The sequence below is a fragment of the Calonectris borealis genome, chromosome 1 (genome assembly GCF_964195595.1).
Source record: "Calonectris borealis chromosome 1, bCalBor7.hap1.2, whole genome shotgun sequence".
NCBI classification, from domain to species: Eukaryota; Metazoa; Chordata; class Aves; order Procellariiformes; family Procellariidae; genus Calonectris; species Calonectris borealis.
The window spans coordinates 27,850,935-27,874,100 of NC_134312.1; the positions used below are offsets into that span (position 1 = coordinate 27,850,935).

Sequence of the window (23,166 nt, forward strand, 5' to 3'; positions counted from 1 at the left end):
TTTGGCTGAGGCATCATACTGTCAGAATCCTTTCTCCTTTCTAAACTGTGCCATAAAAATATGAACTCAGAAATCTTATCTTCCATTTGTCTACTACTTCTCAGAGTTAACAACTGTGGGATTTGATGGCTGCCTCTTAGTTTGCTGGTTTTCATATGGGGGATGTTCTGAATTTTCATCTTAAATTCTTATTCCTAGCTGAGTCTGATTGCCATGTCAGATAGATCTTTAGTCTCCCAGTATTCCAGATATTCTTCAAACCTAATTTGCCTTCGGGTGCTATTAGGCTCTGTAATGGAATTAAAATTTAATTTAAAAAAAACACAACCCTAAGATTTTATTAACAGACAACAAATTATTGGCAAAATCAGCTTTAAAGTGAATAGGCAAGAGGCTATCTTCCACAAATCCTATCAGCATGAGTTAGGCTGTATATTTCAGTTAGTCTTACATTACATAGATGATGTTTGGTAATCATTTAAGACAGTTTTTGGTTATTCTTTAAAAAAAATAAATCTTCTATCTCAAAAATGAAATTACCACTACTTGACTTTATAACTCCATGTATTGTTATTGCTTTAGTTTGTGCTTTGAAGTATAAACTTTTTTCTTAGGAGAACAATCAGCCTTTTAAATAGGGCTCCTCCACCAAACAGTCAATTTGTGTTTCTTATGAAATTTGTGACAGTTCTCAGAGGCAATTCTCAAAGATAAGATTTTTGTCAAAAACTATTATTTTTTTTAATAGTGCTGGTTTGTGCTGGTTTATGTGTTCAGGTTGCCTTTCTTCATTTACACTCCATTCACTTGTTTTTGGAAGGGATGGAAACCTTTGTGTTCGTTTAATCCCTTATAATCCTTGCTCTGAACATTTGACGCTGTTAGTATTTTGTAAGTGGCACTGCTTTTTGTGAATGTTTGCAATTGCAAATGGGAAACGTAGCCCATAATCTGACTTCTGCAAAGAAAGATTGCCTGAAGTCTGGTTAGTGGTTCTGCTCTTATTTTATTAATATAGAGGTGTTACTTTAATATCCCTCCTTTACTGACCACAAACAGGCTCAAAGAACTTTAATAACTTTATCTGAAATATTCAGGTAAATATTCAGGAACTCCTTTGTCTTTTACCCAAACTAATGCTTGTATTTTAGTGCACTTGTTCTCCAATCCCATTTTATTTATGTTTTTTAAGGGAACTTAATCTATTCTGGCCAAGTGTTCTGGCAAACTGCAGAACTAAAAAAACTTTGAGCAACAGATGTTATGCAAGTATGGAAAGACATTTCCTTCAAAATTCTATGCTGAGAAAATTTTTAAAAATAGATTTTATAAATATATATGGAAATAGACTTCATCTTAGAAAATAAAAGATAAACCAAAATTAATAACACTGTTTTCATTAAGATAATGTGGTCAGTAATGCCTGAATTCATGTCACTTTTTCACTTTCTTTTTTCAGGTTCTTTTTTAAGTATGACTTTTCTTGAGGTGAACAACGTCTAACAAACTACAAATACTACTGAAACCTCCTTCCCATATCTGTATTTTCATGCCCTCTAGGCACAGATTCAGTTAGTTTTATTAATGTTCTAGTTGATTTTAATTTGTTTTATGTATTTTTTTCAGAAAATGTTTAGAATTTCAATTTTACTTTCAGTTAAAGCAGAGCATGGTGAAATCTTATTCATATTTTATTGTATAGTAAGTAGTGAGCTTCAACCAGAATTTTTTAATATTTTTAAACAACAGTGCAAAACAAATCTCACATATTAAAAAAGACATTGAAAGAATCCTCCATTTTTATATTTTTTTGTTTGTCAATAAATTTGTGTTTCTTTCTTCTTACCGTGGAGTCAGAAGAATTGATAATAGCCTAATCACTAAAGTATTCTATTTATTAATTTTAAAACAATTTCCTTGTTAGCTCAGATTGCTTTAAGGACAAATCAACAGCTTGTTTTTCAGTAAGGGAGGGTCTTGGTTCTAGAAAGAGCAACTATTGAGAGCAAACTTAAAATCAGAGCACCGATTGTTTCAATTACACGTTCTGCAAAATTAATGTGATGATGATACCTTCTTTTAGAGACGGGGCACTGTACTGCATGTTGCTCTTTTCATCCCTGGTAGGAAAAGACACCAGCTTTTGTCATTAATGTTGAACAGACTGCACATACAGAAATTACAATGAACATTTATGGCCTGATTCAAAATCTGCGACAGTGTTTTCATTAACTTAGCAGCCTTTGAACTGGTGCCAAAATGCTTCTGCTCTGTTTGGATTTCTACATTTCAATGGCTGTAAGACTTCAAAATGGAAAGGAATGTAGGCAGTTGGATTTTCATACCCCTGGGATTTCTGCTTTCACTTTCTTCTTGGTTTTGCGCTTTTTAGGTCACTCTTCAATGAAGTATCGTTTTTATTTTGCTCATTTCTATAATGATTGATTTATTCTCTCTATACAATTGGCTTTGAAGAGAAAAGTGGGGGGGTGAGGGACTGATCTGGGCTCTGAAATTAACCATCTCACATTCTGAAGCTGATGCCAGAAGCTGTTTTTGTCTATCCCTCTGCCCTTCATCACTGCATGCCCTACAAGCTTTCACAGGTGCTTCACATTTCCTATCTTTTTGCATCTGTAATGGTGTACCTTATTTATTGGTATTTTCTAACGTTGGTGTATTTTGTTGGATGAATTGATGGATGGAATTACATTGCTTTACATTGATAATAGAAGCTAAAGTTATGTTTATGTTATTACCTGGTTTTTGTATCTTTTTCGGTAGAATGTTTTCATCTAATGATAACCTAGTATAATGAATTTCATCACTGAATTGCAACAACATTTTTCATTTCAAGGAGTTGAAATGAAAGTTAAGATACCACATATGGCACAAAAAAAAAATCCCTTTTATTTTGGCATTTCTGTTAATGATGTTTTAAAAAAAAAATTAAAAACTTGCACTACTTTCAATAAGGAAGGGAATCCAGAAATACTATTCATATTACAAAACTGCTTGGCAAAGTGAACTTCATGCTTAAAGCTTAGTGTCAGGCTCCCCAGATCCCCCCACATAATTCCAATATAACTTGGACAAAGAATGTTAGCATCTTAAAGTGCCACCCAAGCAATGTCCACTATCAGTTAACTACTATGGCAAGACAGTAAAAACTACAAAAGTACTATTTTAAAAACATTGATGCATATATCAACAGCTGCAGCACTGTTAGTTTCAAAGAATAACAAAAGGTTGGAAAAATAAAAGCACTTTTATAATGGAAAGGAAGAACAGAAGTTATTCTTCAGACCTTTGGGGATTTTGTAAGAGTTAACTGTTCTCAAATATTGGAAGTGGAAATAAATATTTTTTTTTTTTGCCACTTAAAGGATGCAGTTTACTTGGTATATTGCTTATTTTTTTTTTACAAACTTCAGAAAACCCTCAAAATACTCTGATTAAAAATATTGGAGAAACAAATATTAGTAAGAGTATTAATAGTCAGAAGGTAGCTTCAGAATTGAAGTTATACAAAGATGGATGGCATTAACTTTATGGTTTATCATTGGTTTAAAGTTGGATTTATAAGGTAACTTCATAGCTGTAGTGACGACTTATAGTCAATACCAAATACATAAGTTGAATAATAAGCTAACATTGTGAAAATACTGCAAATACGTTTCCTTTACATATTAAACTAGTAAACTTAATTTGAAATGACAAATTTAGCTTACTTTAGAAACAAATATGAAAATATTCCAAGCATTTAAATTTTTGTTGTTTTGAACTGGGATCAAACTATGTGTTCTTTATTGGGGCTGCTCAGATGATGGATTCTTGTGTAAGTCAGGACCTCAATTAAAATTTGCCCAGATCTTGCAAGGTTCCCAAATCTATTGCTTCTATAGAATTCTATTGGGAACTTCCATATTTGATTTCGTTTTTCCAAAATGCGGAGCAGATCATCCCAACACGGTAGAGCTACTGCCACATGCTTCTTCTAGTTCTAGGTGTTGGAGGTTGGATAGCACTTGATCAGCTTGATGGAGCTAGAGGTAATGCCCTGCAGCTCCTCTTCAGTCTTGGCTGTTGCAGAACCACAGTAAAAGCTGTGTAAACTTGCTTTGTATTGTCAGATTTCAGCCTCATATAATAGCTGGTGTGTGGCCATAGAACACAAAGTTATTTATTCAAGAGAGAAATATAATGTGGATTTTCTACAGGTAATAGGTAAAATAAGAAAAAAAATCTTTCTCCTATTTTCTCTTGCAGTCCTTGATCAAGGAAGAATGCACAAAATTTTCTATGCCTTATGCAGCAAACTTCATATTCTTAACAAACTCCCTACTAAAGCTGATAAGTAATGAACAGAACATTTAACCAAGATAACTCCTAAGCCTTCAAAGCTTTGAATTGAATATTATTTTTTAACAGGGTGACTTGAAAGCTTTCACTCGTAAATTTTATATAACCTGTTATTCATTCACACTGGAGCATCTTATAATATATTGTTAAAGTTTTGCTGAGTAAAAAGAACATTACCTTAAGCTACAGTTCAATAATAAATATATTTATTTCTGTAGTATTTGTGTAAATGATTTCTACATTTTTTTTCAAACTTATTGAAAGACGCTTAAGTTATTAAGGGCTCTGTGTGATTTATCTGTATAACTGCAGGTGAGATACAAATACTAAAGTTTGCACTAAGACAGTGAAGGAGGATGAAATTTCATATGAAAATAAGTATTTTGTTTTGGAAACCTTTCTTTAGATACTTTAAAAAACCTTCCTGGGATATCAGCAATTAAATTAAAACTTGTATAAAACTTTTGGTAGTTTCTGAATTTTAATAGTATAAATTTTTTGAGACATCCAGCTGCTACTACAGTTCATAACAAGTTTCACGTTAACCTTTTGTAATGAAATCCTGTTCATTTGCTTTAACAACTGTCACTCCTGTACGCAGTTTTTATTCTTCAGAATACCTTCAGATGTATAGACAAAGCATCATCACCTAAACTTGTGCTAAACTAACGAATCCTGTCATTTTGAAGATCCTTTTTAATTTTTAAAAGAACACAGAAAATGCAGAGCTTTATTTATGTGTCTTCCATCTAATTTCTGTTGCTTTAACTCACAGGCTGGTCTTCCTCCCTAACCCCTCTGTTAACAAGTGGTGGTCCTGTCCCCCTGGGTGGCAGGCCCACCCTTCTTCACCAAGCTGCTGCCCAGGGAAATGTCACTTTATTATCAATGCTGCTTAATGAAGAAGGACTGGACATTAATTACTCTTGTGAAGATGGCTATTCTGCCTTGTATTCTGCTGCTACGAACGGACATACAGGTAAGAGATTCTAAGTTTTGTTACGACATTCAAGTGAAATAGTGAAAGCTTATTTCATAAGTTTTAAATATTAAATTAGGTCAAATGCATGTTTTTTAAAAATGTGAAATTGAAACTGAGATATATAGATGATATGACAAAAGTCATAGTATAGCGTATATGTAAGCAATACTTCCAGAGGCAGAATTTTGGAACACAGAAAGCATTCTTGCTTGTGGTAACATTCTGCAGGAACGTATATTCTAATTCTCCTCTCCCTTCCTATGAAAACCATCACCCTATGTTCTGTGACAAACTAAAGATCTTTTGTAGCAAAGGCAACTTGAAAGAAAGAACTTTCTTCTACAAGGAGTAAGCAGGAAAGAATAGATCATCACCAGTGTTTTGATCTTCTGCAGCAGCGGTGAATATGATGGAAGATGGTTTCAGAGTAGTGTGTTACTTGGGAAATAAAATGAACTGTCTTTATTTTTGAACTAGATGAAATAGCCCTAGTTTGTTTTCTAAGTTCTACCGAGATACTTAACATTTTTCTTTTTCTTTTCCCCACTACCCCAACCCTCAGTCTGGAGGGAGTAGCATCTCTGAACCTTTCAACTGTCGTTCTTCATATCTTACGAATATATTTATGAAATGAGGCAAATATGTTAGTAACAGATACAAATTTTATGGATACAAACTCCAAGCGATAATTTTCAGACTGTTAACATAAGGATCTCGAACAGCATCTTTCTTTAAAATTCCAGTACATGTTACTGTAGTTTTTTCTACTTATGTAAAAATCTCCTAGATTCTTAAATTGCAAATAATATCATTATGCCATTTTGGACACTAAAGATTAAATCCACCAATACCAATGACAAAAATTCCATTTATTTTTAGTAAAGTCAAGATTTTATTTCACAGTAAAGGGTGGAACATAGTGCCTTTAAAGCCACTGCTTTCAAGAGTACTTTGTGGTTTTATTTAACAATGTATTTGTTAGTGACACAATTAGAAAACCCCGATCCAGTGTCCAAAACAGTATTTAGAGAGATATTCCATTATTTTTCTCAAGTATTTTAAAAACCAAAGGAAAGTTAGGATCCAATATTTGTAGCTAGGCAGATAGTGTACATTTTTTTTGACATGTTCAGGGTTAGTTTTGCTACCAGGCATAGGGATAGGAGGAATTTTCCCTTTGTTTGGAATGGTATATTTTGTCTTTGCTTGCTAGGTGCTATGGTTTACTTTGTAGGAACATCTGGGCCATTTTGTCTGACAGATTCTTTGCTGTTGCCAAGACCCTTAAAATATTGGAAAAGTCCTTTATTTTATTTTCTTCCTTTGGCACTTATCTTTTTTTTTTTTTGTGCAAGTTTTTATCTTCAGTCTTAAGAGTCCAACTTTATTATATTGTGTGGATTTATTTTTCCCCTTTCACTGAATGGATGTTCTGTGGATTCTTCTAGGCTTGCATCTATTTGTCATTGCTGGAGTTTGTGGGAGACTGTAATTGACCCAATTCTTCTTTACTCATCTTGTATTCCTAAAGTGTTTCGAAGCAAATGCCCTGATTTCCAGTTACAATTACTGAGCAGCTCTTACTGACAGCAAAGGCAATTTGGTTTCTTGTTTTATTGTCAAAATTTCAAATGAGAGGCGCTTGACAGAAGTATGAAAACACAATAATGAAAACAAACACATGCATATGCGTCCTGTAATTATTTAGTATCTTTTTAAGATAAAAAAATATATTACAAAGGTCTTAGTGTTGCACTTCTATTTATAGTTGACAGGATGTGAAAAACACTTGTTGTACAAATCATTGGATTTTAGCAACTAAACACATTCTGAATTCTGAATGAGAGAATCACACAGCATCAATATTGATGTCTCCTTAATATGTTAGATGAAAATTGAGAGTAGTAGATTTATAATATTTTTGGAGAAAGGTTTTTGTGCTTAACTTTAATATATAATCCTTTCTTTGTTAGTTGCAGTTTGTTCCCAAGTGCATGGATAGATGCAGCTCTTCAAAGTGGAGACTTTTAAAAACAAATTTATGTAAAAATATATAGGCTTAAGAAAGGAAGTATAGGAATAAATCTCTTAATTTAAAAGGTCCTTTTTAATAGCTTTTTTTAACTAACCAGGTGGAAGGAAATAACACTGATGTAATTTTAAGAAGGATAAAATAATTTATTGTACAAATTTTTTCATTGCGTTGAGTAGGATTGTCAATGGTAAGTTACTATCTTTTGGTTGTTTTTTTCTTTCCTTAGAATCATAGAATCATAGAACCATTTAGGTTAGAAAAGACCCTGAAGATCATCGAGTCCAACCGTAAGAGTTAACACATAAGCTTACCCTCATGGGTGATCACACCATGATTTAATTTATTGAGAATACTTTCAACATGGAGTTAGTGACTAAATAGATCTGGAGATTTCCAGGTCCCCTTGTTTCTTCTAAGTCAACTAACCAGATTTTCTGATTTCTCCTGGGAAATAGTTGGCCAGAAGAAAAGACTAGCTCTAGACTTGTTAAGAGCCAGTATAGTGAGTACCTCCCTTCAGAAACAAACACCATGTTGCAGAGAGTCTGGGAAGAGTGGAAAGTGAATGATCTCCACATATTTTCAGTGAAGAAATACAGTATTTGAGATGTGTAGATAACTAGAGAAAGGTAGAGCACATTGTAACCAGCATGGTGGCAGCAGCTGTTGTGTGCTCTCAGCCCATTCTGTTGAGAAAATTGAGTTACACAAGAAAAGAGAGCACTCAAATATTCTTTCCTAATCTGTCCTATTTGCAAAATGTGTAACCTTCCTGCTCGTAAACAGTTGCCTTTTAAGAGCTGCAGCTGAGGGTTTTTCCAGCGTATGAAGCTCATAGCAGCTGCTTCGTTTCCTGCACACACTGTCCCCAGTTCTGTAGGTCTGAGAGAGAGAACTTCACCCTAAAAATATACACTAAATACTTTCTTTGTGTTTGAAGGACACGAGGAAACTGTTGATTTTATGATTTAACTAGGTTGGGATAGCTGAACAGATTGTTTTGTCAGGCCGTCTTGGTTTGATCCATTAACAAAGCAGGAGCCTCTTCAGTCTATTATGCACTTGATAACATGTACAGTAGTTCACTTAGCTAATATATCTCCATATCTGTATTGTCTTGCCAATCCTGGCCGTTCTCTGCCACACACGAGGGGGTTGAGAAAGAGAGAATGAAATAATAAGAGTTCCTGAAACTGAGAGATGTGAAGAGAATAATAATAATATCCTTTGGACTCAGCTATGTGCTAATCATATGCTTTTATGGTATAATTGATTCTCTTCTATCCTGAGTATTTGGAAGCTGTGGCACCCTGATTGATAGAAAAAACTGGAATGATGTGGGAAGTAGAAAGGAGTGAGGTGCAGAGGCATACAACTACGTGGAGTCAGCTCTGCCGAGCCACTGGATGTATCTGCATAGTGTTTGCCAACACCCTGGAAGAACTAACTACCCAGCTGTGGTGGAAAGCAGTAAAGTCTCCAGGTGTTTGTGCTAATAAGCTTCCATGTTTTGCTTTTGCTTTGACCAAAACCTTTAACTGAGTGACAACATCCGTGTCTGTCTTGTGCCTGCCCTTCTGCCCAGTTCCCTCCACTGCTAGTTACTCTGTGTTCACAGCAGTGAACTGGAGTTAAGGAACCTGGATTGACCCAAATTACCCTGCTCCAAATCCCAGACAAAAGTCCATCCAGAGGACCCAGGCTTCTTGGAAGCTCTTTTGCTTGATATGCCACCAGAACAAGTCATGTAGACCTTACTAGCTCACATGGTATGCCTTATGAAAGTAGCTGTATTTCCTCATGCTTGCACTTATCCCTGAGAATAAACAGCTCTTTTCAGTGATCTTCATCAGAAACTATCTATTTTCACATAGATAAGCTACCACCTGAATGATCTGCCAATCAATAACTGTGAGTTAACCATACCTTTCTAGAAAGGTGGTCTTGTTCTGTGTGTTCTTCATGGCTTTTGCATGGCTAACATATGCTTTATGAAGGCATCAAAGAGTATTCTACCCAAATACTTGAAACTGCTAGAAGAAAATTTTTTCAACATTCTTCATAAACTTTAGAAGTATTTTAGGATGTCAAGCAGGAATCTGTATTTTCAAGTTAATTGTTTAATGTAAGACTGGGATTGACAATGGAAAGAGGAAAAAAAAAGTCATTGTTAGTATTTTTTCTGTTACAAAGTGATTGAAAATATAATTTTATTTTAATTGGTATTATCTTACAAGTGGAAATATTAGGTAAGTTATGTAACTGAGAGCTTCTTAAAAAAATTATTACACATGAAGTCCTGGTAGCTTATCCTGACAACCAACTTAAACAAAAAAAAAAGTCATTTCGGATCAGATTACTTATTTAAGGGTTTAAGAATCTTAATTTACGATATAATAGTTTAGAGTGTTTTAAAATCGTGTTTCTTAATGTTAAATTATTTATTCAATCAGCTCCACAACATCTGTATTAATATTTGAAAGAATTGTAACAGGAGTAAATAGGTTCAGGAATATTTTAGATTAGTCAGATTTCTAAGTAATTCTAAATATATGTTTCTGATATCTAGAGATAAACTTCACTAGTAAAGCTTGGCTCCAAGATCTTACCCAGTGCTGGAACAGAATGCATTAAGCTTGCTCAGAAATCAGGTCAGGAGTTTATAATTGGTGTTCTAGCTGAGCTTATTTTCAAAGTAGTAGTTTCAACTACAAAAGACTTGTTTTATTTTGGTCTAGAACCAATTTCAAGAATATAGAGCAGATTAGGTATTTTCTTCAAACTTAATTGCATCAAATGATATTCCAATTTGTGGATGAAAAGCAGTCTAATTACTATGTAATTAATTATCTTAATTTAGCTGTGGGATGGTGGAATCAGGCTGGTACTATTTTTAGCATGTCACTTTGGGAATGTATGAATGGGAATGGTTTGGGGAGGTTTGAGGTTGTCAGCTTACCTTATTGGCCATTGCAACCCCATGTTAGTGTCCTAAAACAAGACTGGCCAGCCTGTTGTTTGAGTGACGTGCAGCTTGTGAGCATCTCCCCGAGGCTGTCATGTCTGGGATGTGTCACGTGACTGCCAGCGGGACTGTGCTGCCTTTGAGGGCTGCTGGATAATTCAGATTCCCCACTTTGGAGGTACATAAATTAGCTATCACTGTGGGAGTTGCCAGCAATGGGCACGAATTTGGATCCCAGTAGAACCCAACCCAGGCCCTTTTTGCAGTAGAGTGGTGGTACCCCCAGGGAGCCATTCTCTCCTGCAGACTGCTTCCTGAGCTTCTACTTTGGTTCGCTAAGGTGTGTGGTGTATAGTCAAAAAGACTGGCTGCTGTTGCCCCTTGAACAGGTTTTAACTTCTGGTAGTTTTAACCACTTGTTTTTGTGGCACCCTTTCAAACCGCTATGTTTTTGCTCAATTTGTAGATTGTGTGAGATTGCTGCTGACTGCCAAAGCACAAGTTGATGCTGCTGATAAAAATGGCTTTACACCCTTGTGTTCAGCAGTTGCTCAGGGACATGTCAAGTAAGTGAAGTTTTAAGATCTTGCTTGTCAACTATTACTCAATTTTATATTCTCTTTACATTATATTATATACTTTTTTCATTACATTACTTTTGCATTCTTAGGTATAAATGTATTTTACTGTCATTTATTGAAAGCACCTACTGAAATTCATATTCATATGCCGTTCTGTTTTTAATATTTTCCATTTGTTTTATTTCCAGTTGCAGCTATTACGGTTGCTGAACGTGTATTCTTAGTAACCACAATATGACACTGGTCTACACGGGCATCATGCCTTTGAATTTCTTAATTTTCTTCAAGTTATCAGCCATAATACAGGATTAACAGAGGAAGGAGGAAAGAAATTATTTTTGCACTGATTTTTTGAAGCATAGAGAACTATGAATATCGTATTCAGAACAAAAGAACATTTATCTGAGTACTCTCCTGAGTGATATACAATCAAATACTTTAAACCACAAAACAGTTTTTGTATCAGTAACTTTGAAAAACAGAAAATAATATATGAGTCAGAGAATATTTCTAAGAACATGTTCTAAGAACATTCTTCAAAATGTAGTTACAATAATTTCCTTTTATTTTTTGAAGCTCTTTGTTTTATAAAGATTGGTGTTTTACGACAGCATGATTGAAAAATTCTGTTGTCTTTTTATACTGAGAACCAGTATTCAACAATTCATCCAGATGATTGGTTTTTTTCTCCCTTTTCCTTCCTTCATCAGAGGAGCTGAAGAATGTTGCGCTTCCGCTCTGCAGCTTCACTGCTTAGAATCGTAGGAAATAGAACTGAAAGTTGAAAGCAACCACTAGATAACCTCTTCCAGAGCATCCTTATTCAGATAAACTATTTCACAAATGCAAAAAGTCTTAAAAAGCATGATTAGGAATCTTTATTACAGACTTTGCCTTTGTTTTATGTATCTTTGGTTTTGCTTATCTTTCAGTTTTTGATTCTTCTAATGTTGCATTTTACTATTTTTAAGGATCTTACTCTGATATAGTAACATATAGGGGTCAGAGTCTTTGAGTGTTATTACACTGTGATAGGCCCTGACCCAACAATAAGAAAGAGTGGGATCCCTGTCCTTCTCACGGTCTTCCATGAGTATATAAGCATCATCAGAGATTCTTGCCACTTCTTAGAGGACTTCAAGCTTGTCAACTGATGGGCATCTTTTACTGCAAGTCTTAATCCAGAGGTAGCAGATTCCCACTGTTTTGAGCACAGAAATACATATCTAGTTAAATGTTTCAGTGTTTTACATAAAATCTGTAAAAATTACATGTGACTTGACAAGACAAACCAAGAATACACTTTTCTCTCACTAAAATAAATATCTTAGACTTTGTTTAAAAGGAAGCTATTTATTTCTCTGACTTACCCTCACAAAACTTTGCTATATGTCGTCTGCTGTGTTATGGTATTGCAGACTTTATATTCTTTTTCCCTTAGAGTTACTTATGTGGTATGATATCCCTAAACTCGTTTCTTGCTTTCACTTTTTTTAGATACTAAACATGAACTGAATTGTAAAAGTGAGGTGCAATAGTAACGGGGCCAGCTAAAAATATAAGAGAGGCTGTTTGATTTGTTCATCACTTCAAAGTTCTGGCTCAGAAAAATTCTGTAATAGGCAGAATTTGGGGCAATAGTATCGTCTATCCCCTTTCAAGTGTTGCGTTTCATAGTCCACGTTACTTGTACGACAGCACTAAGAATTTGGGGTTAATGACAGCATGAAATTACTATCATTACACAGTACTTGTCTGTGACAGATTTGCTAGCCAGTCCCCTGTGACATGTCAGTTAACCTTATTCCTGAACTGGCACAATACTGTTGTTCCAGCCTCAGTTACAGGGTCAGAAAGAAATTATACTTGTTTAGGGCTGTTCAGTAATATCACCAATTCAGAACATGCTTTTAGGAGAAACTTTCAAAATAATTTCCTATGTGGTCCGGACCAGGCTGACCTTACCTGATCTTGAAGTGGAAAGTCAATGTAGCCTTTCCAGAATAATTGAATGCAATGCAAAATAACAAAACAGATATTTTTAACATAGCAGACTTAAAACTCAATCTGCAGTTGCTATATGGAGGTGTCTTGTTATGAGCCCATTTTAAGATGACTTTTGTGACTGTATGGTTAGGATACAGGTTCAACATTTGATAAGGTAGAGCATTACTTTTATCTGTATTTTTTCTGTTCATTTGAGCATTTTCAGAAAGTGCAGCTAAGTAATTCATATTAATGTTATCTGTTTTACTCTTTTCTAAAATTGGTCATTTTATCTTGAACTTGATTGATTTTCTGACTAAATAAGAACTTACTAAAAGGAGATTTTTTTTTTTAATACTTGTGTTGTTTTCATCTGTAATTTCTTATATGCTTATATTCTTATTTATATCTTACATTGCTTTAAATATTTTGTCATCCTGTTGCTATAGTATGGTCTCCTAACCAGTAGTTATACGGCATTGCATTAGTTGCTTTGAGGCTTTATTGTTGATATCTTTCTATTTTTATGGATTAATAAATATTGAGCCAGAGGGATGGGCAGTTATCTTTGTTTAAAGCCCTTGTTTGAACTGCAGAGGGAATAGACTGGAATTAAGATTTTTCTCAAGTCTTGAGAGCTGTGAAAAGCTGGGTTTGGGAAGGGGAAGGGAGCCAACCCCGGCACAAGAATCAGGAAGAAAACTGGACCTACTGCTACAGGGTTGTGAGGAAGTACAGGATCTTGGATCCAAATGCTGGTCCCTAGTGAGTCACTGTTCAGCCCTCCACCTAATCTTCTATGCTCCCTAATCCAGTAGCTGCTACAAACACACCCCAAGCCATCCTTCTGGAGTAGTCTTCATTCAGGGATCTGAATGGTAGGTAGTGCCACAGCTGTTTTGCTGTCCCTACCAGTTTACTTCCCTAGGCCAGTGTCCCTTTTGCTGGTATCTAAAGCTAGTCCTAGACCTATGGGTTGTTTTTTTTCTTCCTTTTTAGAACTATTTTAAATATCAGTAGTCAGGAAAAAAATGTTACTTTTTTGCTCAGCTGAAGATTTTTCTTGAGCAGCTGTCATCACGTTTTTATTAGCCTTGTGAAATTAAATGTTTTATATTCACAGTTTTTAAATGCATCTACAGTACCTTAAGATTTATGGGTTTAAAGTAACCTGATTTTCTGCCTTTATATCTATGTGAATGCATAAAATTATACCTTATACTGGTGTATATGTGATGGATAAAATCACAGGTAGATCTGTATCTATAAAATCAGTACTTTATTAAAAAAAAACATTTAAATGTTGTAAGTTATAAAGAGTTTTTGGATGTTGAATACAAGATAATTTTACTACCTTATTGTTTGCTGTAGGTGTGCAGAATTATTAATTACGTATCAGGCTGATATTAACCATGCTGCTGAAAGAGGACAGACACCTTTGTACCTGGCCTGTAAAAATGGAAATAATGATTGTATTAAGCTGTTGTTGGAAGGTGGAGCAGATCGAACAGTAAAAACCAGTGTAAGTTAAAACAGTTTGTAAAGTTAGTACCTTGTATAATACTGAATAACTGCAAACAGCTAGGAAATATTTACATTAAAATATTTTTTTTAAGTTTTCTTTAAAGCTGGAATAAACCATGTAATTTGAAATTAGTATTTTGTTCTTTTCATCATACTTTCTGCATTTTTTTAACCTGTGTATTATCTGTAAAATCTCCTAATTATGCGACTTCCATATTATTTTTCATAGATTCCGCTTGCAGTTTGCTGCAGACTTCTCTCAGCACTGGATTTGCAAAACAGAACTCTTCTGTTTTGACTTATTTTTAAGGTGGAGAAGTGGAGATAGGGATTTTACTTCCACCTTTTATGTTAGGGTGCTTTATTGCTGTCCTTGAGGGGACCCCCACCCCCAAAATTTGCCAGCCAGTATTGTAAAGTGTCATATATCACAAATGGGAGAATATGGCAAAAAAAATGTATATGCAGGAGAAAGAGAAGAGGACTCTTTCAAAATTAACATCTAGGTATTGCTCTTTTCATGTGCTTTCCTGAAGTTTTTCTTAAGACTTTGACGTAAACATGACAATAAATGTGGGATGTAGACTGTCCAGAAACACAGCACAAAGAGTATTACCTTCACAGTAGATTCTGCTCCTCTATTACACTGAATTTTTTTGATTCATTTATTTTGGATTTGGAAAGTAAATATACTTGATTTCAAATGAGAGAAAGTTATTATGTCAAAATCATGAAAATATTGATTAATGCAACATGAAACAAATTATTGATCGTTAGAATCGTGTTAGTTTGATACATGATAAGGAAACAGTCTATTAACAGCATGTAAGTCCTATCTCACTTAGACTCTTCCAAAAGTTTTGAAGTTTCTGTCTGTTGGACTGTCCTTGGAGAAAGCTGTAAAATTTTCTTTCTGCTACATTTTCTTCCCTCCTTTCTTCCACCCCAAACACATACAAGCAACTCTCTTTTTCCCAAAGGATTATTATGTCATTCTTGCTTTTCTTTTTAATTTCCAAACAGAGCCTTCCATTCAGATTCATTGCTGATATAAGTTCTGCAAACATTTTTCTCTGTGTTTGGTGGGAGTGTACTTTTTGCTTTTGTTTTTTTAGGATGGCTGGTCACCAATTCATGCAGCAGTGGATTCTGGTAATGTTGACAGTCTCAAGCTCCTTATGTACTATGGAGAGCCAAACAATGGGAACTCTTTGACTGATGCAGGGCCTAATTTAGACTACTTTGATTTGGAGAAGAGAGAAGACAACTATAGCAGTAGAGTAAAGCCTGTTATTTCTGCAGATCTCATCAACCATGCTGACAAAGAGGGTTGGACTGCTGCCCACATAGCAGCATCAAAAGGCTTTAAGGTCAGTCTATGTGAACAAGTTGCAGTAACCTGATAGAATCTAGGCAAGATAAATCCTTTTTTATCTTTGAAGAACTAAAACTTAGATGTTAAATCTAAGTTCATTATCTAGTTTTTTGTCACACTTGCTTTAACAGAAACAGAGAGAGAATTCCAGTGGATAATTTGACACCAGGAAGTTAGGTGTCAAATGGGGTGAACTGTCATATTTAAATGCCTGTTTCTTTTGGGACAACAATAAAAAGAGAAAACATGATTACTCGAGATTCAGATTTTCAAAATTAAGGTGAGGTGAATCCTACCCTAAATGCCAATTCATTGGGTGTCATGTACTTAATATAGATATTAGATGGACATAGTTTCCAGTTACAGTTAGGGATGATTTAACTATGAACAATTTTTCCTGTGGGATGGAGGGGAGGACAAGAAATTTGAGAAACAGATTTGTGCAGTAATATGTTGTTTAATTTGTTATTTTGGGCAGCCTTTTTCGCAGGCAATGAATAAGTTTTCTGGGGCTTGGGATAACTGATGACATGGAGAATGACCTTACAGGTCTTACTGATGATAAACAGGACAATTTCTGGAAATTGAACATTACTTGAAGGATTTGACGTCAGAAGCTTTACACCTCTAACACTGACTGTTTAAAGGATTAATTTTTTTTATGACAGCTGTCAGTCAGATCTTACTGTGAAACTTTCACCCAGGGAGTAAATAGAGGATACTACACACAGAAGAGAATGAATTTTAGGAAAATACAGTCTAAGACTTTGAAAATCACCTTGTGATTACATGCCTAATTCAATATCTATGATTATGTTTGCTTTTTTCCCTGATAAATTTGCTATGATAAATTCAAAATAGGCACAGATTTTTAAAATTCAGTGTATTAAATTATGGGGTTTTAGGGATCAGCCACTGCTTACTCAGCATTTTGTGTTACAAACAGAGTCAATGTTCCATTACCAGTGTCTGTTAGGCAGGTACAGACTCTTATTTCAGTTTCCACTCATCTCAATTTAGATGGAGTTTAAGGTATTTGTTATAGTCTGCAAATGCCTAAATAGTGTGCAATATGTTGCTTCTTTCTGCAATAGTATAATCCTCAGGAACTTTGAAGCTAGGTTTTATTTACTGTTTAAAAGAGGCTTTGAGTAGGTGTTCTTTCTGAAGGCTCTGACACTGGAAGTCTTCACATGTATCTTTCATGAATAACTCACGGTTTTGAGTTTCTGAGCACATTCCAAGTCAAGTGTTTAATAAGATCTCCATTGAGGGCTGAGGGTGTTCTCCTAGGTGTTGAAGACATTATATAGCTGGGTGTCAGATTCCTGGTTTGATGTGGCCGAGACTTTATATAATTGTATTTGATTAAATGCATTTATTGACTCAAGAGATGTTTGGGATATTAAGAAGCTAAAGAAAGCTTAATAGCCATCTTCAAGTACTGTTAACACTTTGACTTCCTTCCCTAATCCTTTATCTGCACTGCATGTCATTCATGACACTACGTGATAGTTCCATACACACAGTGCTGGCACTTGCACCCTTTTCTTTCGAGATTGGTAGGTGCCATTCTTTACAGATGATCTTAGCTGCTATTTCATAGGCAACAGAGCCAACAAAATTTCTCGTTTTACTGAGGAAATAAGCCTCATTTCTTGTTCTCTCCCACTTCTTTCTTCCCTCTTTACTTCCCACTTTCAGCCTCACGGTTCAGTCCTCTGCCTTCTGCTGTCTTTGCCACTCATTGCAACCATTTTAGAGAAAGAGTTAACTTACTAACCTGACAAGAAAATATGCTTTTTTTTTTTTCTGGTTAATTTTCTTCTGGCTAAATTAGTGAGCTAATTGATTTTTTGAAAGTTCTTACAAGTGCTGGAACCACAATCTGGTAAAATTTCATCTCACAGGGAAATATAGCTTGAATGACTGTTATGTTTATGAAAGGTGTCAGAATATCAGATATACTGACAAAAGTCTTTCTGTTAGAACAGCTACAAAATAGGTAACAGTAGCCAAACCTGCAACAAGCCACTGTTCTGAATCGAAATATTTAATAGCTGCTTCTCTGTGTTTTCAAGGTTTGGTTTCTCTGCTTTGATTAACTCCAGAGGTTATCAATACAGTATTAACTAGTATTATTTCTGATGGTGTCTTTTTTTAATATGGATATCTGTCCTTGAAAGGCATATCTGAGGATGACAATGCTTTCATGAAGGCCACCTGTATTGTTGCTGAATGGATGATCATTAGAAATCAGGACTTAATCAGTCTTCTGGTCACCGATCAATCGATATTTGAATGTAGTTTTGTGAGGGCTTCTTTTTTTCCTCTCGCTAGTTTGGGACGATCTATATAATTGATTTTTTTTTTATGTTACAGTATGATTGTACCAATCCAAATGTATCTGCTAGTAGTTTGTTTCTAATGAAATGTAATGAATTTTTGCTTTTGTTGAGATTATGTCTTTGAATTTTAAGAGGGCATCATGTTGTTGACATCCACAAAATGTTTGTGCTCTGACTTTAATGGAAATGCCTTTTTATTTCACTGCATTGTGACTATGCTTGCAGAAATTCAGGTTTACCTGCCAAAGAAGAGGCTTGCAAGGTGATTTTAAAATGATTGGTTTTCTTCTGCTATGTACCACTGAGATGTCAAGCGTGATGGAACCTCCTACTTGGTGAATTGCAAAGTGAAAACTGGTTTTATGCCATCTGAATAGATTCATTAATTAGTCTGCATTAAGCTTTAGAATTGTGTTTTCAGTATTGCTTGAACATTGAGGCCAAGATGTTCAAAACAGGATGCATAGTTGGGCTTCTATTTCCTTATGTGAATACCTAAACTAGTGGCCAGATGTTAAGAATTTCTCAATTCAACTAATCAGCATTTGATGCTTGGAGACTGTAGAAGCCTGGCTGCGTGTATTCTGCTTTCTCAAAATCTTGATTTGAGACTTTCAATTCTGCTATAAAATATTTTTCATCCTGGTTTTCGACTCTGTGAGGAACATCATTGGATGCTTATATATAGAAACTCCATAGCTGACTATCTTTGGAAATGCATGTGTAAGAATTTCAATTAGGAGTCTAACTGCATATTGGTAGAACTCTTTAATGCAGCAAATGGACAAGTAAATAATACAGTTCTTACCTTTGCAGAACTGCCTAGAAATCCTTTGTAGCCATGGTGGACTAGAGGCTGAGAGAAAAGATAAGTGTAATCGAACATTGCATGATGTTGCTACTGATGATTGCAAACATCTCCTAGAAAACTTAAGTAAGTAAATGCTATCAGCACTATATAAACATATTTTCAGTAAAGAGATTGTGGGACAAAAATGAGAAATATTAAAAGGGTAGTTGTCACTTTTTTGGCACCACAAAATTAAGTTTTCTTAACGTAGCAAGATTCTATTCTCCAAATTTTGCAAAAGCATATGATAAAATTTTGTTGGAGGTTATTAAATTACATATGTCTTTGTTTTTAAACCATTTGAAAACATGGCATATATTGTACATGTGCAAACACCTATAGTCTCTTAAAATTTCTGAATTTAATATTAGTAATTACTTTTTCCAAAGCTATTATCCTCTTCTTATCTTTTCTTCAAATTTTTGCAGAAAAAACACTTAGTGGTGGATAACTGTCAAAATTCCTTAGGCTAAGACAATCATCTAGTCATATCTGAATCTCTTTTCAGAGCATAGTTTTATTTGTCACTTGCTTATTGTTGAGGGGATTGTTTGTTTTATTCTTAAAAAAAGTCTTAGAGACAACATCCAACAACTTCTTTTTTCCAACATCAATAACTTCTGTCAGAAGATTGTTCTTCTGTTGGAACTTGTCATCATCTTCCTTCTGTGTCAGTTTTCTCAAAATTCAGTAGAGCAGGCTGACCTGTGTATTTCTTGAGTTAGAACTTAGTCCATCCACTCACAAGTTCTGTGTTTTCTATTTCTCTGTATAGTCAGAAGTATTGTCTTTGCAGATTTGTATGCTTTGTATTCACTTCGTTTGTGTTTGTGTTGTGGGATGTAGGGCCGTGCGTAGTCAAGTTCACTGATTATCAACAAATTAGGGAAGCTTTCTGTGTGCTGCTTCTGATTTTCCTCTTCAGCTATTATAATATCTAGGTTCTTACCATTTTACCGTAGGTGCAAAGGGAAACACAATTCACTTTCTATTAGAAACTCCATTGTGGTCTACTTCTTTATCAGACTAAAGCCAACTTCTGATAGCTGAATCTGTAGCCTCTTAAATTGATGCTTCTATTATTTTCATCAGTCCTAGTACCCTGTTTCTCTTAACATGAATCCAACTGCTTTTGTCAGGTCAGAACCTTTGGACTCCATTTCTCTTCTCTTTCGTTTGTTAAGCCTGTAGTTAACATCAGCACGATCATAATTAGCTTCCCCCCCGCTAATATCTGATCTGTGGAAACACCACTCTCATCTGGGTGTATGCCTCAACAAGCCAAGACTGCATTTTGGGTAAGCTGCGTATATACCATCTTCTACCTTCCTCACAATCCAGTAAAGTTTCCACTGTAAGGAATTACATGCATGTAGGACAGGAGGATGTGCTCCAACAGATCTGAAAAACTGGGGGCCGGGATCGACAGCTATGCCGTAGAGGACACATGCACTGAAATTTAGGCATACACTGTACCTCTGTCCTATGGGCCTGTTTCCTTGTAGAGAACTGTCTGTATTCCTTATAGTCATTGCTCATTTCCCTGAGGTCCAGCCATCAGAAGGGCAAGCCTTTGATACATTTCTCACAATCCCACATCTGAAGGACGCCTTTGAGTAATCTTTTCCCTATGGTAGGCTAGTGGGTTTAAATCGGAGCTTTTCTGACATCAGAAAAGCTGAAGATTTGGCTTCTGAACTCAGAAGCAAAACTAAGATCAAGTTGCAAGATTTCATAATAAGCTGATAATATCTTTTTTTTGTGGTGCACTTATTTTTAATTTCAGCGATAATTTCTGAAAAGTATTGTTTTGGCATTAAAGTTAGAAGATAGTTTAATTTTCACTTTTAGTCATCTAAATGATCCATATAGACTGCTGCTACTTCTGTTGAGTTGTATTCCGTTTTTCAAAGACCAAGATTTAAAATAACTTCATTAAATTAATTTTGTTTCTAGAATGTGCATGTAAATTTCCTACTTTCTTTATTTAATATTTTGTCAATTTATTATATAGCAAATCAAATATATGCTTCCAAGTGAATTTTCTGTCTTAGCTCTTAGCTTTTTATTTAAAGATATTTGGCTCAACTAACTGTGTTTTCCACTTATGCACTAGTGCCAGAAAATTCCTTTCTGCATTGATAATAAAAATGTGCACAACCACAATAAACTGAAACATTAAGACACTACCTACCATCTGTCTTAATTTATAAGAAATTAGTCTGTAAAGAGGAAATAAAAGATTAAGTAAGTTTTATCTTGCTTCCTGTTATTTAAGCATAATAATACTGATTTTTTTGTAATGTAAAAAAAGATAGATACCTTGATATTTGTTTTTCATCACTGCTCTGATTTTGTGGTGGTGATCTGTGCTGCTCTTTAACATTTGCTTTTCTGTAGCAGGAGTTATTTTGTAGCTTTCCTTTGCAATATTAGATGTTACTGGTCTTTAATTACAGGATTTTTTAAATTGAGTTTTACAGTTTTTCTCATTCTTGGTTTTCTGTTTTTCAACAGATGCTCTTAATGTACCTGTAAGGATTTCAGTCAGTGGCATTGAACCAGCCCATTGTGGTACAGAGGAATTTGATACAGAAAACACAATATGTGCTTTAAATATCCGCAAGCAGACCTCATGGGATGATTTTTCAAAAGCAGTGAGTCAGGCAGTGACAAACCATTTCCAAGCAATCGCTTCTGATGGATGGAGGAGCCTAGAAGACCTGTCATTTAATAGTGCTGCAGAATCCAACATTGGCCTCAGTGCAAGCAGTATATTATCTGTCAAACTAGGTATCAATATTGGTGTAATAAGAAAAGCAAAAATTGGGGGTTTTCTTGAATTTGTGAAACCTTGTAAGTAAGATAAAAATATCTTTAGATTTCTGTATCTTTTAAAGCTTAGACTAAGAAAGACCAATGCTAGCTATGAAACTTTGAACAGTGCTGGCATGAAAGCATTCTTTACTTTTATCTGTGTGTATGGTACAATTCATTAAGCACTTTAATGTCATCTCGGGGACCATGAGGTCCTATGTTAATTAGTCCTTTACTCAATTAGTACTCCAGAGGAGGGATCCGTATTACAGGTGAAACAAAACAAGTCAAAGCAAAACCCACCCTATGTCTTTACAGTACATCCAGAATGTACAGTAAATCCAGGCTGTAAATCATAAGCATAGGTAGAACAGAACTACTCCTGTTTTATGTAACTTTACTTATCAAGATAAAACAGAAAAATCTTTAAAATGATGAGAAATTGGCCAAAATGTGGTAGTAGTAGTAACAGTTGCATAGGATACTGAAAATTCATGTGCTTCACCTTAAATCCCCTCCCCGCCTCCACCTGCCTGCCACCCCCAAAAAACCCTAATCATATTAGACTGGGCAAATTATCTTATTTTACTTTATTTTACATGTAAAGATGTAAAGACAGGCTAGCTATTAAACTTGTGTCTTAATTGGCAGAAAACATTAGTATCGTCAGTCATATATCAAATAATAGTATGATTTAGTACATGGGACTGGTTTGTTTGTCAAATTTGTCAGTGTATGCACACAATCTTTGTAAGCAACTGAATATGCTTGAGCATAGGACACTTTATATAGATACAGGGAATATATCTCTCTTTTATTTTTTCTTTTTAACAGGAAACATTTCATGGTCAACAGGTCAGATTTTTTCCCAACCACCATGGGACTTTTTGAAGAAGAACAGAGCTGAGCATATCACAGTGTTTTTGTTTGGTAATTTTCAATTCATAATTTTCAGTTTTGAATGTTAAGACACTCCGTATGAACTACATAATTTGAGAATCATTTGCTAGTGGTTTTGTTCTTCAGTGTTGCTTGATCCTCAGAAATATCATATCCAATTAATTGTTTAACTAGATTTGAAAAGGTCTACAATATTTGGAAAATATGCTAACATGTAAAAGCCCTACTACCTTTTTAAGTTAAACACTAGTATCCATTTTACTTATTTCATGGATACCCGTGCATCTATGCTGCTAGATAACTGCCTTTCATTTCTTTGCCATTTTAATTTGCATAGCCTGTAATTTTAGGAGTTCGCTGTAGAATACTGCATGAAAAGCATATGTATCCATCATACATGCTTATAAACATGAGAGATTTAGAAAAGTTATTAGTGTATCT

The 23,166-nt window shown here is 34.9% G+C and overlaps 1 protein-coding gene across 1 annotated transcript in view; it reads left to right on the forward strand.

Annotated features, from left to right (window-relative positions):
- The window catches only part of CTTNBP2 (cortactin binding protein 2), an 89,535-nt gene that overhangs the window by 43,131 nt on the left and 23,238 nt on the right, over positions 1-23,166 (forward strand). Inside the window, exons 5-11 of the mRNA XM_075147152.1 lie at positions 5,138-5,341; positions 10,811-10,910; positions 14,283-14,433; positions 15,551-15,805; positions 18,975-19,092; positions 21,526-21,801; positions 22,660-22,755. Coding sequence (XP_075003253.1) covers positions 5,138-5,341; positions 10,811-10,910; positions 14,283-14,433; positions 15,551-15,805; positions 18,975-19,092; positions 21,526-21,801; positions 22,660-22,755 — 1,200 coding nt within the window. The remainder of the gene's footprint in view (positions 1-5,137; positions 5,342-10,810; positions 10,911-14,282; positions 14,434-15,550; positions 15,806-18,974; positions 19,093-21,525; positions 21,802-22,659; positions 22,756-23,166) is intronic.